The 20,960-nt window shown below is 46.3% G+C and overlaps 1 protein-coding gene across 2 annotated transcripts in view; it reads right to left on the bottom strand.

Moving 5' to 3' along the window:
• HPSE2 (heparanase 2 (inactive)) overlaps window positions 1-20,960 on the bottom strand; it is a 111,471-nt gene that overhangs the window by 83,695 nt on the left and 6,816 nt on the right. For both annotated transcript variants that reach the window (XM_026851345.1, XM_026851346.1), the window contains exon 2: window positions 17,149-17,310. In XM_026851345.1, coding sequence (XP_026707146.1) covers window positions 17,149-17,310 — 162 coding nt within the window. The remainder of the gene's footprint in view (window positions 1-17,148; window positions 17,311-20,960) is intronic.

The raw sequence follows: 20,960 nt of genomic DNA, 5'->3' as shown, positions 1-20,960 counted from the left end.
AGTGTCCAATCCCTTGCACATAAAAGTATCGGTGATTTCCAGACAAGCAGCAAGGTCTAGGCTCCTATTCATGTGGGCATATCCTACATTTCCAGACATTTGGCAGCCCTTCAGGACTCCTGCATCTGTGGACACATCTGGGCTTCCCAGACACAGGGCAGTCCAGTCAGAGTCTGTACACACATGGCAGCGTGCAAGGCTAGGAGACTCCTGAATCCTTCAAACCTGTCTGAACAGTGACAGACAAGAGGACACATCTGGGGAAACCTGGACAGTTGGTCACGTGAAGAGTAGACTAGCCCAGGACATGCAGCCAGCAGAAGCAGCTGTTGGCATCAGAGGTGAAAGACAGGCATGGAGCCTGGGTCCTTCTCCACACACCTTCTACCCAAGGGCAAACCAGCACTTGAATCTCTTGGGGACAGGAACGCAAAGCTTGTGCTGCTTCTGGACTATCCTGTCCTCATAAAGAGAAACAAGAGGCATGGAGTTACTCCCAGTCCCCATGGGGCTGCCAGAAATAACACAAACCTAACATCTCGCACCAGCTGGCGAAGACAACTAATCTGGCTTCAGGAACTGCTTGAAAAAGAGCCAAACCTCCCATCCAGTTCTCATGGCCCCCTCCACCTCCTCCCAGACCCAGTTCCTTTTCTGGCATGATGGTATCCTCAGCTCTCAGCTGACGGCAAGCCTCTCCTCGCAAACCGCTCTGCTGACCCACCCTGCAGCAGCATGCTTGCCTGGGACTTCTTGGCACTTTTGCCATCCCACACTGTGGCCAGACATGCTATGACAGACCCTAGCTCTGCGGTGGCCAAAGGGTGATGGGGCAGCAGACACGGCAGGGAATTCCACTCCTTCCTCCCTCCATCCCAACCCCTGTCATTGCAACTGCACCTCTTCCCTTCAATTAGGCATCTCAAGAGGTTCCCCTGCCCATGAACCTGCATTTCTCTCCCTCCTCCCAAGAGGCTGTGCCTCTTTTGAGCCCCCAGCTCCAAGGCCTCCTCCTCTGTAGCAGAGGAACTTGGTCATATTTTTGTTTCCCATTACCACACATCTCTGCTGGTTCTACATTCATTTCAAGCTGTGAGGGGGCTTTTTTTTTTTTAATAATTATTTTCAAAATGCAGTATAATGACCAGAGCAGAAGCATCAGCATCATGGTATCTAGGTCTGTCTGCATTTCCACCACCAGCTTGCAAGATAATGTGAAAGAGTCATTTGACAGTTGTATAACTAATTGCAACTAATCCGACCCTTTGTTCCAAGATATATGTGTAGCCCAAACCAACAGCTGTAAACCACAATTTAATTTCGATGTTGGTGGTAAAGAAGGGTTTATTTGCATGATTGCTGTCATGTAGACCTCAACTCTGCTCTTGCCACCACCTCCCTCCCTATAGCCCTGCCTCGCTGTGGTTCCTGCATTAGAGAAGCTGCATTAAAAAAATAATATATGTAAGAAAGCATTTTTCCTCTTAAGTCGGTGCAAAGGAAGAAGGCTGGCACACTCAGCAGCCTTCAGGCTGCATGTAAATGAGCCAAAAGACAATGTGTTTCAGAAAGAAAAGCTGAATCCAAAACTGAATTTTTAAAGGGCGAGTCCCTTATGAAAAGATACCCTGCATAACAAGTGGACAGAGCTGGGCAGAGCTAAATTCAAAACATTCCTAGCCTGATTTTGTCTGCAAGTTTCCTATCTTCTTCTGTCACACATTATTAAACGTAGATCAGAAACAGGATCTGGGATTACAGAACAGACTGAACTTGGGACATCAGAAGACACCTGTCCTATAAATAGGAATCATTTACCAATTCAGAGCAACACACATATGTTTTGGCAACCTCTCAGCCAATAAAAGCAGGAGCCCCAACACCAGAATTATCTGAGTGCTATTATTTTAAATGTGGAACAATCATTTACATCATCATGACTTAACTCCTCATTTCCCAAATTCTCATCATGCATGTCTGTGCTGAATTTCGCCAAGAATGAACCCTTCCCAAAGAAAGCCCATTACCCAAATCCATCCCAATTTCTGAATTGGAAAATTGTCTCTTCTTTTGAAGAGAAGAGCAGCAACAATGACAAAAAGTAGAACTTTAGATTTGGAGCTGTTTATTTGGAGCTATTGATTCCTTCAATAGCTTTTTGCTTGTATTCCCACACCCCAGAATTTCAACTTCAAAACTCCAAAGTCAATTCAGTCACTCAGACCACAGACTTTCCACAGCAAAGTGCTCAGAAACACACCAATTTGGGGTTTTGCACAGAGTTGCATGGGGGGGGGGGGGGGGTGAACAAGCTTTAAAATAAAGCAGAAAAATAAAGACTACTGTAGCAAACATTGGTGCCTCCTGGGGAAGCTCTTGCATTTCAGCTGGTTGGTCTCTGGATCTTCTTTCATTTGGTGTCAGGGAGCGAAGACTGTCCCACTGTCCTAAGTCAGGGCATCAACTCCTCCCTGGGGATGGTTACGGCAAGGAGAAACAACTAAGCTCTCCTAAATTCAGTCACCTCTAGCCAAAAACCGTGACCTAAATTTGATCTTTCTTTCAGTACCAACGCACATCACACCAAGGCCAGACAGATTCTGGCCTAGGCAAGGGTTAAGTTCAACTTCTGTCTTAACCCAGACAGAACTGGAACCTATAGTCTGAGCTCAGCTTTGCTCCCGCAGAGTGAAAGGTCCATTTCACCAAATTACTAGCAAAGGCTAACAAATTCAGTTTGGTTTCAAGAAGCAATTAATTCCTGCCATCACCTATTCTCTAGGAGGCACAATACTCATGTTACACATTTATTCCGATTATAAATATGAAAAGAACCATTAATATAATTTTGCTTCCTGCTTGATAGAGGTTAGAGGGTCTAACCTAGTAATTACTCCACAAAACCTGTAACTTCTGTCTGAAACAGTTTCAGCAGGAGTCTGGCTTCCAGGCTGACAGTGACTGTTAGTCCACCTCATACCTAGGTAGAAACATTCTGACTTTTATTCACAGCATTATGAACCTGCACATTATTAGCCCAAGGTTGTCCCGCATTAGGCTTTAAATCATAGCTTTTCCTTGTGCCTTTCTTTGATAACATTTCAAGCTATTTGCTCCAAACTTTTTCTTTCCCTTGTTGGTACTTGTATATTATAATCAAGTTCTTTTTTGATTTTCCCTAAGTAGATGGCTCTTACTAAAAGTTTGTCGATAGCTCCATATTTCCAGGATTTGGTCACATTTATTGCTCTTTTCTGAAACTTTTCCAACTATACAGCATCTTTCCTCTGTTAAAATGGACAAGAGGACATGGCGCCCAACACTGCCGCACCAATATAATTTCCAACATCAGAGCTTCCCATTGACATTTAGAGGGCTCTGCTTGTGCCTGTCCTCCCAGCTGCTGCTCTGCTCATGCAGCTCATGCCCATCCAGCTATCTTCAACATCTCCTTTTTCATTATCTGCTTCCACCTCAAATTTAGTCTATACTCTTTAATCCTGTAAAGTCCAAATTCATACCCAGTATCAAAACACATGAATGTGTGTTCACCTGTAAAACTATCAGATGCCACTTCCAAGCTCAGAGGTGTACAGGACCTGCTGCTGCAGGAGCTTGCCAAAGCCAAGCAGCAGATTTTACACCGGTCCCCTGACATGCCATGTAAGATAACTGGAGGCTTTGACACAGAGAGGACAAAGATACAGCAGGTGTTAGAGCAGCAAGGTCTATTTAATATCTTAGCATTTTAAAATAACCTTTTACTGGTCACCAGCACTACAGAGGAGCTGCACCAGGTGGAGGTGGGCATTGTGTGGGGTTTTGGGACCTTTTACTGATGCCTGGAGGGGCTTAAGCACAGCTCAACACCAACTGGGCAGTGAACTGGGCAGAGGGAAGAAAAGAGGATTTAAGGTGTGATTAGCAAGAGAGGCTGCCATATCACCATAGGAGGGAGAATGAGAGGGAGCTTTAAAGAGGAAAAGCTGCAAAAGACAAGCAGAAGGGCCATGAGGCTACGGTGTGGGCAGATAACCATCAGAACAGGAGAGCTCTGGCACGGCAGGAGGGGATGGCAGCACAACACCTGGTCTGTGGGAGAAGAGGAGAGGGAGCTGTGTGAGCGCATTACGAGGCCGGAGGGAAGATGCAGCTGTCAGCCACAGCCCTGCAGAGGTTTGAGCAGGCTCAGCAGGGGAGACAGAGTTTGGTTTGGGCCAGGCTGAGAAGAGCAGGGAGCCGTCCATCATGGAGGCTACGCAGGATGTGGCAGAGGGAGGGAAGAGGTCCCCTCCAGGGCATTCTCCACCTCAGATGGGCAAGTTGGATCCAAACCAACACAGCAACCCATAATCCTGAGGAGAGGAGAACCGAGAGGAGGATCTCATGTTTGTACAGCAAAGGGGCAGGCTGAGAGCACTGAACCTGGCTAGGAAAGGGGGAAAGCTGTGTGGAGCAGCATCCACTAGTAACAGCTCTGGCACTTTGTTTATATATGCCAGCCTCGCAGGGCACAGAAAACAGCTGTGACATGGGGCCACCTTGCAAACTCTGACACCACCTGCATGCAAGCACAGAAATCTCCTTTTCCTTCTTTCATATTCACCTGCTGAGGGGCTCAGAGACTGGCAGTGCAGCTGTCTGGCATGCAAGGTACCCAGCACCACAGGCAGCCTTCTGGAGGTGCAATGTCCCTGCCTGCCCAGCTCACCCCAAGCAGCATCTTCCCTTGTTCACTCCCAAGCACCCTCCTCACACAGACTGTTTCCTTGCAACCTCAGCACAGCTGACAGAGCATCTCACCCTGCGGCTCACACCAGCAGCATGAACTAAGTGCCACAAGCCTGTTTGGCTCCCTGGGACAGCCTTCTGACACCACCTCCACAGGTCTTATATCTCCCCAGGCTCTCATGTTATACCACATGGCAGGCACGATATGCCTCCAGCCTCCTGCTCTGGCACCACTGCTACCTTGGGGTACACAGAGCCAGCCGTGCCCATGAACACACTCACAGAAACCAACACCCTTGTCCCACAAGGGAATGGAGACACAGGTTAAGTGCCATATGTGTGAGCAAAAGCAGACAGCTCTGCAAGGAGCTACTGCTGAGCAGGTTGGGTATGAGGCAGTTCATACCAGCAGGCTCAGACATCACACCCTGGCATACCCACTTAAACGCAAAGCCTCTGTAGGTACAGACTTTGCTGCTATGCATGTATACCCCTAGGGTTATAGTCTCCTGCTGATCTAAGGACTGTCACTGATCCCAGGTTCCTGTTTTATATAACAGATAATGGTTTAGACCCACAGCTTCCCTGGGAGTACCTAGGAACAGTTATACAAGATCAAAAGGTTTACAGAAGGACCTTCTGCAGTTGGTACAGCTGTAACTTTGTCAAACATCTAAGCAATTTCTTAGCCTGTGTCCCCCCTACCCCTTCCCCCCACAAGCATCAGGCTCCAAACAAATCCCAGAGCTGAATCAGTTTCCTCCATTTAGAGGCTCCACTCAAATTGTTTCTAGGATTCCCATCTTTCTCTCCTTCTTTTTACTTTACAAATATATAAATAGTCACATCGTCATACGAGACAAGTAGAGACTGACTCTTACGGGTAAAAAACAGATGTTTCCCAATCTTCCCTAACAAAGTAATATTTTATATATGGCTCTTCAATGGATTTATAGCCAATGAAGGGATGTTACTACATTAGCTCATGGAGGGGGTGGGTGATAAAAACTGGAAAGGAAGAGCCAGACAGGGAAAAAAGAAGCTATCCAGAGCGCTGCAATTGGAGAAGCATGACAAATGGGCAGCACAGTTTTAGAGAGCTTCAACAGCAAGGCAGATTGCCTGGCTGGGAATGATTGTCCACAGCTGGAACATCGCAGAGACCATCTGGTATTTCTTAAACATGCTTTCCCCAGGTGATCCGATTCTTGGAGTACCCCAGCAAAGAGAAAAGAGGCTTGCGAGTCTCAGCCCTATTTCCAGGGTTCCCCTAATTAGTTAATAGAATTATATTTGAACCGGTTTCAGTTTCTCCTACAAAACCTTTGCTTTTGCCACCTTTTCAACAGGAAAAGTATTTAAATTAATGGAGTTTTTAATTTCTTTAAGAAGGTCAATGATTGTGTCTCTTGGCACAGCAACCCAATATAAAACTTAATGAAGTAAAGAGATGCAAAATTTCATTTGAACACCTTGTAACCTCACTCTTCCCCACACCACTTAGCTGCACAAAGCATGAATATCCACAGGCTCTTAGGTTACTCTCCCACTCCAGTGTGCCCATCCCCAGTATGAGCCTCTGCAAAAGCAGTGTGGACCACATGGGGGACTCCGAGAACTTCTTACTTCCAGGATTTTGACCCTTTTCTCAACTTGGAAAAATGTTAAAGAATTTAATTAACTGTGCATGCCACACACTTCTGTCCCCACAACAAGGAGGGCTGGCAGAGGAGCAGTACAACAGCATTTGCTGCTACCTTGTGTTCTCTGTAAAACATCCCCTTCCTGAGCCAAGAGCATTGGGAACTAGCTAACGAAGAAAATAGCAAGAGAAAGTGGTAAATAATAAATGAACGGACAGATGGAAAAGGGGCTAGAGCAAGCAACCGGAGAACAAACCTTGGGAATCAAACTGCGTTCCCACCAGCAGGCAGTGCCCCCACCGAGCAGCAGCGCGGGGCAGGCGGGAGCCAGGGTCCGGCCGCAGAGATTATCTCTGTCACTCCCCGCCAAGCCAGGCTTACCAACTGCGCCTCTCCCCTCTCCTCTCCATTTTCTCCATGAGTTATCCCAGCCACAAAGCATGAGTCTGTCAGAGATGTATCCTGCACACCACAGACACACACCCCTGATCCTGAGCTGCAAGCTTCCCAGCAGCACGAAAATAACCATTTCTGTTGTTTTTCACCAGGAGCAAATACATAGGAATGGTGGCTGAAGTGCTGAAGCTGGTTAACACTGCGGTGAAATTTGTTGCTGTGTCACAATTTGCTAGGAATTTTTTTTAAAACGTGGAGAACTCAAACACAGAATTCCCTGTTCTGTCCACATCGGCAACTGCCTTCTCAAAGCCTACATTTGAGAAAAGCTAGTGGGACATACAAAGTGCTTCCACTTCTCCAGGCTAAGAAGAATTATCCAATTAAACCACTGGGAAGAAAATACTGTACAAAAAACCCCAAAGAAATATTTTAAAGAGTTTTTTTGCTTTGTTTTTAGGTGGTTTTAGATGGCCAAAATCAGCATATTCCACCACCCGGCTGGAAGGGGATTTTGGCTAGAAACCCATCCTTATGCAGTGGTATAGACAGCAATAATAGAAAACAATATAAGCCATGATTGTAAAGCTAAAGAAATAGCAACCAACTGCAAATTACAAAGTGTAGAAAATTATTAAAGCATTTAAAAAAACACGATGGAAAAATTCATGCCTTGCCAAGGTAATAGTGGGAATTTATACAAGAAAGAAGGGAAACGTGAACAGAGTCATAGATCCATTATTTTGTGCACACAGTAACATTACCAGTATAACTACAAAAATATAAATATATGCCCTTTCTATTTGGGAAAAAGATAAGATGATGGATTCATCGTAAGACTATGATATACTTCACAGTTTACTAATGACCAAGAGACATATTAGATAACATCTGCTTTAGATAAACACTGTTAAATCACCCACCCTGGATAATTTGCACCTCCAAGTGCACTAAGGAGATCTCTGACCCATTGATGCTAATTTTTAATAAATCTTGGAATGCCAAGTAATTCTAGAAGGGTAGGAGAGCCCTAGCCCCATGCCGGCACTTAGGCAGGAGTAGCTGACCTAGGAAGCGACAGCCAGTCAGCCTGACAGCAGACCTAGACAGAATAATTAAAAGCCAATATGAGAATCTACCAATAATTCATTATATTCATGTCTCAGCTAATTACCAGCCAACATATGTTGTACAGAATCAAGTCCTGTCTAACTGATGTTACAGCTTGATTTAAGAACTTGCTTTAATAGAAATAATTTGGCGTAAGTAGATAGATGGAAGTGGCTGATGAGACAAAAACATATTCATTGCCTGCTTCCCATCCCACAGGATGTAGGTTTTTTACCAATCATTTAAGATAAATATAAGATCCTTAGAGGCAGCTTGCAGATAGCACAAATATAGGTTAGTAAATAACGAACAAAACAGCCCCTGTTTGCCCTGTGATCCAATTTGTACAGCTAAATGGCCACCATACAACCAAGCATGCTTTAATTCAGCCAAGCGCAATATAATACACCTATGGGAAAACAATATAGAGCTCGTATCTCCAGAATGGAAAAGTCTATCCTGCATGGCTACAGGACAAAGGAGGAGCTATGAAGCGACTCTGTCAAAGCAAAGCTTAAGGAGCCAAATCTGTTCAGCTTATGAAAGGAAAACCCACAATATTTGAATGTTGCTCGTAGGCATTACATCAGCATAGGGGGAGAGAGGGTTTCTAACCTGATGGTGAGAGGAAAAGAAAGTCCCAGGGTTTGAATATCAGAGTTAAGCACGATGCTGACAAAGAGGAAAGTTATCATCAGAACAGCAGAGGATGAGAAATGTCACACAAGAAGGTCTGGATGATCTTGGGGCCCAGCATAAAAGCAGGGGGTGAAATTCAGTAATACAAAGTGCAGGTATAAAAATCTCTGTGTAACGTAAGAGTGGAAGGAGCCCAGACACTAGCACACTGGAGGTCTGCTTTAGGCTACAAAATCACGGAGATCAGAAGCACAGGCTTATTGGGAGCATCTGAAACACAGAACCCACTGGTAATTAGGGACCTTTAACTGCCCACACATTTGCTGGGAAAGGAAGACATCAGACACAGCCTTGCATCAAGTTCCCGGAATGCACCAAGAAAAAAAAAAAAAGGTGAAAGAAGAGACAGGAACAAAACTAGGAAGGAGGCTCCTCGAGGTTTGATTCTCATCAACAGAGGAAAGATGGAAAAAAACACAAAGGTGGAAAGCACCATGGGTGAGGGAGCCCAAAACTAGTCTTTGTACTGGTTAGGAATAGAAGGTAAAATAGAGGCAGAATTAAACCAGTGCTTTGTAAGGAGGGACGCTTCAGCAGTCTCAGAGGGTTGGCAAGTGAGATTTTGTGCAGAATGAATAGGGAGTTCAATAAAGATGGCGTTTTGTAAACACACAGCAAGATAAGGGAACAAATGCAAATTATCTTAGTGTGGGGGTACAATAAGGGTAAATCACAGACTCCTCCATGGCTTGCAGCACAGGAAGGAGAAATGGAAACCCCATCAGGCTGATGCAGATGAGCACAAAGGAACGGCACTAGGAGAGAGGGACAGAGCAAAAGAGACAAGTGTTCAACAGAAACAGCTCACAGCAGGGATCACCAGCAGTACCGAGGAGACATTTGATAACTACATCAGCGGGAAGAGGCAGACCAAAGAGTTCATCACCTCCCGAGCAGGGAGAAAAGGTTAATAGATTGGTTTATGCCACTGAACACACCACAGGCCCTTCTAAAGCTGTTAGTGCATGTCAGCCCTCCCCCCTCCCACCGAAATCTGTTTTCTGTTAGGTTTATGTGTTTTCTTTATTCTCTACACAGCACCCAGAACTGGCTGGTTCTGGTAATGACATTACATATTCTAATGTACGTATAATTGCTAATTTTAAGATGTACAATTTATAAAATATCTTCTCTTGTGAGGCTAGTTAAATTGGATGATAAATTGAATTTAATAAATACTGAACACATCGTAAGAAGCTACGTTCCCCACAGTTACAAAAGCAATAACCAAATCAGATAATGAGAAAGCCAAAGTGTTGCCTAACAGACTAGAGAGCGTCACCTGAAAAAGTGATTCACCTTCATGACCTCTCTCACACACACACATGCCGTCAGCACACAACGAGTTGTAAAACTACTAATTAGGGTAAGGGGAGGTGGGGGATCCCAGGGGTTTGGCTCACAGCTGTCTCAGGAAGCAAAGAGGTATAAGTTGGGACACAATTTCACAACAGCCAACAACTTGCAGAGTTAAAGCTGAAATGTTTAATGCTTTTGTTGGTTCAGACTTCATGAAAAAGGATAACTAAACCCACAAAGTTAACATAATTAAAAGCAGTAGAGTAGAAGTGTAAGGTATAGTAGCGCATAAGGAGAAAGATTACTTAAGTCTGATGTTTTCAAACAGGCTGGGGTACGTCAGCAACTATCTCTGGGAATTTCTGGAAGATAAACGAAGTTTCAAAAGACTGGAAAAGGGCAAATATAGTGGCTATATTCAGCAGGTTGAAAAATCAAGGAAATTGCAGGCCAGTCAACATAACTTCAATTCCTGGAAAAAATTTGAAACCAATCATCAAACGATCCATCTGCAAGGAAGGGCTGGAAGCAATAGCCCTGCCATGTGAAGGCAACCTGCCTTCTCTTTGACAGAGTAAAAGGGTCTCGTATGTGAGAGAGGCAACATATGTTCTATACCTTTACTTTTGCAAGGCTTTACCTCCAGTTTTGTATATCATTTTAATTAGAATATTAGGAAAATAGTCTAGATGAAATTCCATATGGGGAATGCACAGCTGGTTGGGAAATCGTACACAAAAGTGCAGGCATGAACAATCAGTATTGTACCAAAAAATCCATTATTATACAGGGGTGTACAGACAGGAGTGTCATGCACAAGGTACATGAAATAACCCTGCTGCTCTTCTCAGTCAAGAAAGACCTGGGCTACAATACTGGGCTCATTTCACAGCAACATACTTCAAAAACAGCCCAGACCAAGTGGAGACAGCCCCAGGGACCCCAACAAGACACAGAACCATAAAAAATTTCGAGGAGGGCTGAAAGGGACCTCAAGAGGCAGAATCGACCATGCATGTGTCATTCAACTTGAAAATAACATGGCCATGAGGAAAGAGCAAACGAAAGGCAGTTGTTCAGTGTAGAGAACAAAAGCCTTCAGGGAAACATGATAACAAGCCTCAAATATGTAAAAGATTTCTGCAAAGAGGAAGGAGCGCTGTAAGCTGCTCTCCGTGTCCACAGGGAGAGGACGTGTCGTAATGGGCTTAAATTGAAGCAAGAGATTTTAAAAACACCAACTCCGTAATGATATAGATAATTACACCCTAGAGCCGACTGCTGAGAGAGAGTGCATCACTCCCATCACCGGAGGTTTAAGAACAAGGATAAAGCCACACCATTTGATTCAGTTAACAGTGATGATCCCATAACCTGGGCAATGCCGGTGCCTGGCTGCCAAGCCCTGACAACCTGCTGGCTTTACACAGACATGCCCAGGAACACGATATATTGCAGCTACGCACCAAACGTCCTCAGAAGGCTGCGTAGTGAAAACAGCCAGTTTGCTTCAGAATGAGCTCATATAAACAACTGATAATGGCACAAAAATAGTTACAAGAGATTGTTTTCCACGTTGGATTTTTTTTTCCCAGCACAGTCCCCTCAGTTCTTATTCTGAGGCCTCAGAAGACACCTGCAAACCATCCTCAGAATGCTCATTATTGAAAACCTAAACACATCCTACCTAAACACCTGAGCACTGACCCAGCAGCTCTGCTGGTTATTAACTACGGGCTCGGCACAGATATGGTTTTAATGACGTATTACAATTTTTCTGGTCCCTTCCTCCCAGTAAACCCCCAAGTGTTTCACAGCAATTCTGTCTCCTTCTCGCTTTCCCATATGAGCTGATGACATTACTGTGTTCCCCCCCTTGCTGACATGACTTCACCAGTACCCCTGTTGTGATAATCAAGGAGACAAAACTCATGAAAATTATTTCCATCATATATTTAGATTTGAATGTTGCTTTTTCTTCTTTAGCCCCATCAAAGGGTTTGAGCCCCCCAGAAGTTTGTCTGGTTTTCCAACTGTATCAGCTGATCACATAAAAGATATTGCCTCTCCTTATACACCTTTCCCCAAGCAGAGACCAGGTACAGCTGATTTGTCATGGAAAAGGCTAGAAGATGCCCTCTTGAGGTCCTTTTCAGATCTCTTTTGTGCAATGCTGTGGATAACGTGTATAACGTAAGGGGCTGCAATAGACAGAAGGGCAAACAGCCTAATCCGAAAGCCACTCACAGGTCTGTTACACAGCCCCAGAGATCACTGTCCTTGAAGGAAATCTGGAGGGCAAGCACAGTGCAGACCACCCCAGCGCAGCACCCAGTAAACCAACTATAACACGTATCACTGCTGTGCAGACCACAGGATGTTTAGGCTGCTGATCCCAAACAAGCTGCCAAAAAGGCATGGATGCTGCACTCACCTCTGCAGCAACCCTCCCAGGTCCCACCTCCAGCCCCATTGAGTTAGCTGTAACTCAGGATAAAACCATATATCTAGGGAAAACTCCAGCAAAACCAAGTAGAGCAGCCTTAATGCCCAGCAGCACATGCACCAAGAACACACTCTGCCCTGTGCCCTACTCTCTGCATACACCCCCTTGCAAGTGCAGCTTCTGAGCCACGGTCCCCTCCAGGCCTAGCACACCATGGGATGGGGCCCAGGCCCTGCAGATATGTCCTGCTCCAGAACACCGTCTCCCAGAGTCACAGCATTCAGCAGAAATCACAAAATCACCAGGGGAGGTTCATAAGTGCAGGAAACACAAATGTCACAGGTGCTCAACCTGAGCCATGTGATTCCCCACCAAGGAACAAGCACAACTGTGACTCTTGATGTCTGCAGGGGAGAAGAGAAAAACTTTTTTCTGTGGGGCAGCTTCCTACTTGCAAGCTCTTCAGGCAGACACACTGCTCTCATCCCTGCCCTGTACCACCCCATGCATGGTTGCTCTGCAGTAGCCACACACATGCTAAGCTCTACCTTGCTCCACTCACCCTGCCATTATGCATCCCCACTTGGGAAAACCTGGCATGCACCATCCATCATCACTATCACCTCACACACCTGTGCCACTTACCCTGGATGAAAATGGTCTACTGCCTGGCTGTTAATATCACCAGAATACACTTTTCCAAGGAAAGCCTCACACAGAGCTCACAACTACTGTTATGGCAGAGTTTAAGTTATCTAATGACCTTAATAGAGGTAATGGGATGCCACTATAAAACGCATGATTGCAATGTTGGACACAATGAGATGCACTCTTCAGCAACTCTCAGCTCTGTTCATAGCAGCTCCAACCTGATTTTAATTCCCTCAAGTCTCTCTCAGGGCAGCTGGAAGAGACCCTCTATTAACACCCTCAGCAGGGTGGGGCCACAGAGGGCCAACTGGAATCATTATGTACCCTGTGGGGAGGGTATCTTCCTTTAACCACTGCTTTTGGCAGCTGTGTCACATGATGGAGGGCTCCCACCACACACCCTACAGATACCTCACTGGCTTTTCAGTACAGATGTGGTGTGGTAGAACAGGCTGGAGAGCTGTCATCACCAGTCTCTTGATGCAGTGAAGTAATCTGCATTGTAGCTTCAGGCAGAAAGTAGAGGAGAAAGAAGAGACATTTCTCCACTGTTCAGGGTAAGTGGGGCACTGTTCTGTGTCCTCAGGATGGGAACTCCTAGAGGGGAATTTATGTTCATACTTTTATCTTGGGAAGCTCAGTTACACTTAAAACTTTATGTAAATACAGGAGGGGGCAGTTTTTCACATATTTCTATTGACCTGAGCAACTCCCTCTTCCACTGGGCTTAACAGGTTTTACTTAATAACAGTGCAGAAACCTGTGGATATCCAGTCTCTTAAAGCACAAATGCAGTACAAGAACCCACCCCAAACTGGCACCGCAGATGGGGGGATTCAGATTTAATCTATCAAATCTCTGCCTGCTGCTGCCCCACTCCCCACTCGCTCACTCCCTAAAACCTGCATGCACATTGTGTCTCCACTGCCCCAGGCAGTTCCTCACACCTCCCCTGCTGCCAGCCCAACACTATGCATTCACCCCTCAGCTCCAAGGCTCCAAAATCACCTTAGTGTCACCTGGACATTTCTCCTGAGGGCTGAAAATGAGGGGAGCCTGCTGTGATGATTGCAATTTCTACTCCAGTTGATACAAGCCATAAAAGAATCACCACTTGCTCCACCTAACTCAACTGGGTAATGTTTCTAAGCAAAGATTCCTCCTCCCTATCCTACTGCAGGCTGAAGTGAACGAGCTGGTTCCCAGAGGAGAACAGGCGATGCTGTGCACTCTCCCCTGCTCTACCACAGGCTCACCTGAGAGCATTAGAGACGCTGATCTGTGAAATAAGACACCTATTGCTGAGCACCAAGAGGGAAGCAGCAAGGATTAATATAAGCCTCAAAATGTTATACAGCATTTAAGTAGCACTGTCACAGATCAAAGACTATCACTCATCTCAGGGAGGCAGGCTTGGTAAGCCTAGAAAGATCACGTACCGAAAACAAATGCAAGATGCAAGAGAAAGACTGCAGACAGGAGCTGAGGAAAGCTCAGACTTGCCTAGAGAAACTCAAGTGGCCTAAGACAGAGTCTAACATGTGTTCTTGGAGGAACGAAAGCCAGAAAGACTGCCTAGTTTCACTCAGTCTCAGTGGTGTCTTAGCACAAAAAAAACACATTTCATTTTAAGAGAAGGTACCTCTTACCTTGGAGGTACCTGCTGCTGGGAGCAGCTTAAATCCCAGTGCAAAACCCCGACCCTGTCGGATCACTGAAATAAGGAGCACACTGAGAACCATGTGCAAGTGGCAAACAGACTTGAAAAAGCCCCCAGTTTACACTGATGCCACAGGGACTGCAGAATCACACCCCCTGCACTCTAAAAGCTTTCATTCTTAAAGCCACGAGGATACTGCATGGAAGTTTGATGGCAGTATCACTTGCCCACACTTGCAGGCAGTGTGGGAGGCCTGATCTATAGTCTTTCAAGTCGTTCATATAACTATGTCATCTGGGAGGAGGCAGAAGAGAAGGAGACTTTTTAATACAAATCACTACAGTTGTAGTTGTAGTAGCACAGGAATAAAGATGCCTCACAATGGTATTCCTACTTCTAAGCTTTCCTAGTACAGCTCTCCCATTGAAAAGCACCTTTATTCTTACATGACTTTGGGCAAGACACTCCATTTCCATTTCTTTGGTACAATTAAAATGCTGCAGGAACTAGAAGTAGTAGGAGCCCCTCTTACACAGAGGTGTGGGGTTGAATCCAGTCTAGGTCAGACACTAGTGTCATCCACAGTACATGCACTGCATGAGGCCAAGTGACTCCTGGATACAGACCTCCAGGAGGAAAACCTGTTCCCCTGCAAACTCAGTCCCTCCCTAAACCAGGTCTGGATCCTTGCTCCTGCACCTCCCCTCACGACCTGGGGACTCCCTGCAGCACTGTATAAAATCATGGTGCCTAACAAAAAGAAGTCCTCAAGCAAACTCTGGCTGATTGAATTTTGAAGGTAAGGAATGCCCTTCTGCAAGAGATGTACAACCCCCTCTGCCCACCCCAAACACCAGATCCATCACGGAGAAGGGAAATATTTACACAAGTTAGTAGAGTTCCAGTTAAATATTATGCTTAGCTGTCTAGAGTCCATGTTCTCAGACTATGTCTACGAAATAAAAGATTAAACTTCATAACAATTATGAAGTTGCTCTGCTCACATTCAAAGGGAGTTAAAGGACATTAAAATAGTTCTTTGGGTAATATTCCAGTGAAATTGCTCTTTCCCCCTGGAGAGTTACAGCTAAAACCTTCTGAACTATCCTGTAAACACACTTGAAAAGGCTAAGAGCTGAGCTGATAACCAGGTAGCACCTCTGCTCTGCAGGTTCTGTAAAAAATGTGAGCAATGCTGGAGAGCTTTTGAAGCAGTGAGGGAAGGAGGATAGGGGAGAGCAGCTTCTCTTCTCAAGGGAAGTTTGTTTAGTGGAAAGTAAGCAAGTTGTCAGGGGAAAAGCTGACAATGTTGATTCCAGCAGTTGTACTGGGAATAAACAGCCAAGTGGATTACGTTACAGAGAATGAGAAACGGCTCTCCCATTTAAATGCTGGTCTTTCAGGAATGATGTGATTCAGCCACACTCATGGCCCTGATGCCCACTGGCCCTCTGGGCTGAGCCCTCTGCCAGCCCTGGTATCTCCATCCCACCTCTGGGGTCCCGGAGGGGTCCAGCACAACCAGTGTCCCCAGGAGAGCCAGAACTCACTGCTGCACTGGCAAGCACACAGACCCATGCTAGCTTCTAGGCAGAGAATGGACATTGAATTAGAGACAGCAGCAGAGGCGGGGGAAGTTGCACAGGACCCACTTGCCTCTCCCAGGCCAGCAGCAGGGGAGGGCCACCATGGGGCTTGCCATCTCCTCCCCAGCCAGAGCACAGGGCCCTCCCTCTCATAAAAATCAGATGCCTCCCTGTCTTTCACAGGAAAGGGACCCAGCAAGAGGAGAAAGAGATCTTGTTTGATTTATTAGTCTCTTCCTCCTTGCCATAGTCTGTGGCTCATCCAGCTGTAGTGATAAGGAGAACAGCTATGAAAGGACACTGCTGGCTGCTGGGATCCCATCCTTCTGCCTGCTCACTGCCTGAAGACTTCAGTCCTTTACAAGCACCACGAAATGTGTATCCAAAATGTGGCAGTCTCCTCCACCCTTTGAGATTCTGCTCCCTGGATAATACAAACAGTTGCCAGAAAAAGAGTATCCTCTCATCTCTGTCTGGGCCATTATCCCTTTATATTTGCTCTTTAATATTTACTGGGTTCACACAAAGTGCATGCTCTGGAAAGAAAAAAAAAGTCAGCTGCAGCTTAAAGGACTCCAAATTTAGTAATTGCTGCAGCCCCATCGACGTGAACTGTTAGCAGGGAGATTTCTCTAGCACTTCACGTGCCGTGGTATTTTGCTTAGGTCAGACTGTAGAAAACGTTCTGTCCAGGGGCACCAAATCTGGAGTGTCTGTGTAGGTGCCAGCTGCAGAGGCCTTATGAGTCCACCACCAGTTCCTGCAGATCCTTTCCCTCCCAGCACCCAGTAACCTTGGTAGGAAACAGAGGCAGCCAGAGAGATGCTGATTCATACAGAGGTGAAGCATCCAAGGGTTTTAACACATCTGTGAGTTAGCAAGAACTAGCCCCAGCTCCTGGTTCCAGAGCTGGTCTTGCAGCCTTACCTGTTAATGTGAGGTTGCTGTATGTGTTTGAAAACTGCTCCTTTAACAAAACCAAGTGCATCTGAGCTGCCTTTTCCCTCTGTAGCTCCAACATTATGTCAGGATGCTGGGCGATCTTACAGCCTTTCTGCTTATCCAGGGCAATGTCACTGCGAACAATGTCTACAGCAAAAGGGAAAGAAAAAAGGGAGATGGCCAAACCTCAGCTTTCATTTTCACCAGATGCTTGGATCAGCACCAGCCAACATGACAGCCACACAACCATCCCTCAGCACAAGCAACCACCTATCCAATGAACCCTCTCTGCTCAAGTATCCTTTTCTCCCACAGAAAATTCAAGTCATTGACTTCAATATGCTCACACAACCTACTGCCCCTTCCATCCTTCACCTGCCTAGCAGCTGATAGCCTACAATGGTGACCCCTCCCTTGCAGGAAAGTGCAAAAGTCTCCCAACCTTTATATTACAACACTATTACCAGTCTGTTTGACACTAAATAATGAGAAAAGACTAAATCCCATTCTGGTGACCCCTGGCTTCCATTTACCCTTGCCTGTCAAGAGGTGATGAAGAAGGCTTGTTCTCACTTTGTTTATCCTCACTGCAGCTATCACAGTTAGAGTTAGGTCAGCATGGCTTATGACTCTTTGAACAGGTCTCTGTACCATTCTAACTCCTGACATTCAATTCAGGAGGACTCTTTAACAATTGTTTTCTCTTCATATGAGCATTTTATAAATCATATTGTGAAATAAGAATATGATAGTCCTTCTTCTAGAACTACTCACCTGCTGGGGAAATGGAAAGATGGGGGCAGCAGGGCAGAACAAGAATCAAGTAAAATATGTCCAGTCTAAACAGGAGGGGAGTGGTGCAAACTAGTCCTTGTAAGGTCCCTTTCTGAGTTTAATAAACTCTGCAACATGCTCAGGTCCAGAGGCACCATATGCTGTGTCTAATTCTTACAAAACCTTAGGCAGCCAGCACTGATAAGGATGGATGGAAGTTGGAGTTCTTCCACCACATTGCATGAGGTCATCCTTTGCATCACGAGGCTGCACTTTACTTGGTTTAATCCCTATCTAGCTAGAAGTTTCTGAAGGAGCTTATTGTCAGAAGAGAGTCATGTCCTGCTCCACATACTCTCTGCAGATTGGTTCAATTCCCATGTAACTAGAAGTTGCTGAATGAGCTTATTGTCAGAAGAGTCACATCTTGCTCCACATACACTCTCCAGCTCCATTATTGTTACACACATCAAGGAACACAAAAGATGTTTCCAATGCTCCTGTCTTTCAAGGTGTCAAATCTCAGGTTCAACAAACTTGGGTTCAAAGCTCTGCTATGTCTTGGGCTGGCAGGGAACCCCCTCCAAAGGTGGGTGGAGGACTGGAAGCCACACTATCTTCCTGTCTCTGAGTCTCATCCTCAAGTCACTACAGTTGTCTTGCCCAGGCTGTGCTCTGTCTGTCTCTTTACTGCATAGTTTGTGATTAACACGGCTTCTCTAAAGCCTGCCTAAAAGAGACTGCTCAGAACAGACAGGTCATTAAAGCACCTGTTGTCTGTAGTTAGGGACAACCTCTTAGGTAGACACTGAGTAAGATTTGGGTCTACCCAGGCTCTGTCCAACTAATGAATGACACAATCCTCTGTTGTGCAAGATATGTGGAGAACTGAAGACTGAGAAACACAACCTTATCACTCTCCCACACCAGAAAGTCTATTACTACAGCTACTAGTGGCACCTGGAGCTCATGAGTAGTCATTCACCTTTCTGGATGATTGATTTCCTTTTCTACAGAACTGAATGCAACAGTTATACAACCCCCACCCCCCAAGGCAAAATGGAGCAAAACACATCAAGGAGGGCCTGAAGGAGGAGAAAACTGAGAGGCAGAGAGGTTTGAAACTAGGTGGTCAATACACTGTCTCAAATTCTCTTCAAACTGGTACAAGGGAGTTAAGTCTGGGTCAAAACAAGTTTGTTTCCTAAAAGAGATGGAGGGCTCCTAAAACCCAAACCAGGGCCAGCATGGAGCCATGCGGAGGAACCACTGACTAATGTGGACCAAGGTCCCTCCCCTCCCAGTCAGGGTCCAGGACAGCATCTTGAAGAGTACAAGGCGACATGGCAGCAGGTCCTGTGAGACACTCCTACCTCCATCTTCAGGGACCACAGGTCACAGCAAACACAAGGCTGGGCAAGGGATGGCCTTGTGGGCACTGTCAACAGGATCTGGGGACAAAAGGAAGGCAGCATTTGGAGTCCTGTGTTTAGGTGAGGGAGCTGCTGTGGCAGGGATTAGCACAAGGAAGTCAAGTCACATTCAAAGAAATCCCTGGGAGAATCTGGGAGAAGGTGTGAGAGCACAGATAGTGAGTGCACTCTCTGGCAGTCATCTCCATGGGATTCTCAGAACTGCCACTGCAGACATTCAGGAAGCAGAGGCAAGACATGCAAGGTCCTGGCTTCTCAGATTGATGAAGGACACAAGAAACTTGTCCAAGACCTAAAAATGGAGGTGGACCTCACATTCATTATAGCTCCATCTTAAACAGTGGGCAGATACCTGGGATACGGAGCTCTCCAAACTACTCAGTGTCCGGTAATCCAGACCTCGCCAGCTGTACTCAGTGTAGAGGAGTGGCCTCTGTGCCAATCTTCTGAACCATCAGCACTGAGGGAAGAGGGGTAGCAAACCACAGCTTCTGGAGGCTCAGGGGAAATCTCAGCAAGTGCAACTTAGGACAAGCAGCCCTGAAATCTTAAAGAATGAGATAGAAAAAAGAAAGATGCAAAGAGAGCAAGGAGGAGGGTACCCCAGGAGGTGCTGGACAAGGCAGCCCCTGAGCAGGAGCTCCAGGAGAAGCACAAATACAGGCTGAGTGGGTTGAGAGCAGCCCTGCAGAGAAGGACTTGGGGATATTGGTGGATGAAAACTGACTATGAGCCAGCAACAATGTGCACTTGCAGCCCAGAAAGCCAACCATGTCCTGGGCTGTGTCAAGAGAAGTGTGGCCAGCGGGTCAAGGGAGGTGATTCCTTCTACTTCGCTCTTGGGAAACCCCACCTGCAGTGCTGTGTCCAGCTCTGGGGCACTCAACATAAGGAGGACACAAACCTGTTGGAGGGAGTCCAGAGGAGGCCACAAAGATGATCAAGGGCTGGAGCACTTCCCTTATGAGGGCAGGCTGAGAGAGTTGGGGTTATTCAGCCTGGAGAAGAGAAGGCTCCACAGAGACCTTATAGCGGCCTTCCAGTACTTAAAAGGGGCTACGGGAAAGATGGGGAGGGACTCTTTATCAGAGAGTGTAGGGATAGGATGAAGCACAGCAGTTTTAAACTGAAAGGGGGAAGATTTAAACTAGACATAAAGAAGACATTCTTCACTGTGAGGCTGGTGAGACACTGGCACAGGTTGCCCAGAGGGGCTGTGGCTGCCCCCTCCCTGGCAGTGTTCAAGGCCAGGTTGGACGGGGCTTGGAGCAACCTGGGCTAGTGGGAGGTGTCCCTGCCCAGGGCAGGGGGCTGGAATGAGGTGATCTTTAAGGTCCCTTCCAACCCAAACCATTCTCTGACTCTATTCTGTGACACTCACTACCTTCCCGAACGACGATTTTAAAAAAACAGACACAAACCGCCCAGCAAAACGCGAACCCCAGCAGCTCTCGCCAGAAGTGCGAAAGAGGAACTCCAGATGTGGGAGCCCCAGAGGATGCCAAATGGTTTCCGAAGGCGGCAGCCCGGGGCCGTGCCCGAGCGGGCCGGGCCGTGCCGGGTCAGTACCCTGGCCAGCTCAGGCTCCCG

This window comes from Athene cunicularia (genome assembly GCF_003259725.1).
Source record: "Athene cunicularia isolate RWA chromosome 6 unlocalized genomic scaffold, athCun1 chr6_part1, whole genome shotgun sequence".
NCBI classification, from domain to species: Eukaryota; Metazoa; Chordata; class Aves; order Strigiformes; family Strigidae; genus Athene; species Athene cunicularia.
Note: the sequence above shows the minus strand (reverse complement) of the source record. Positions and strands in the feature narration are given on the sequence as shown.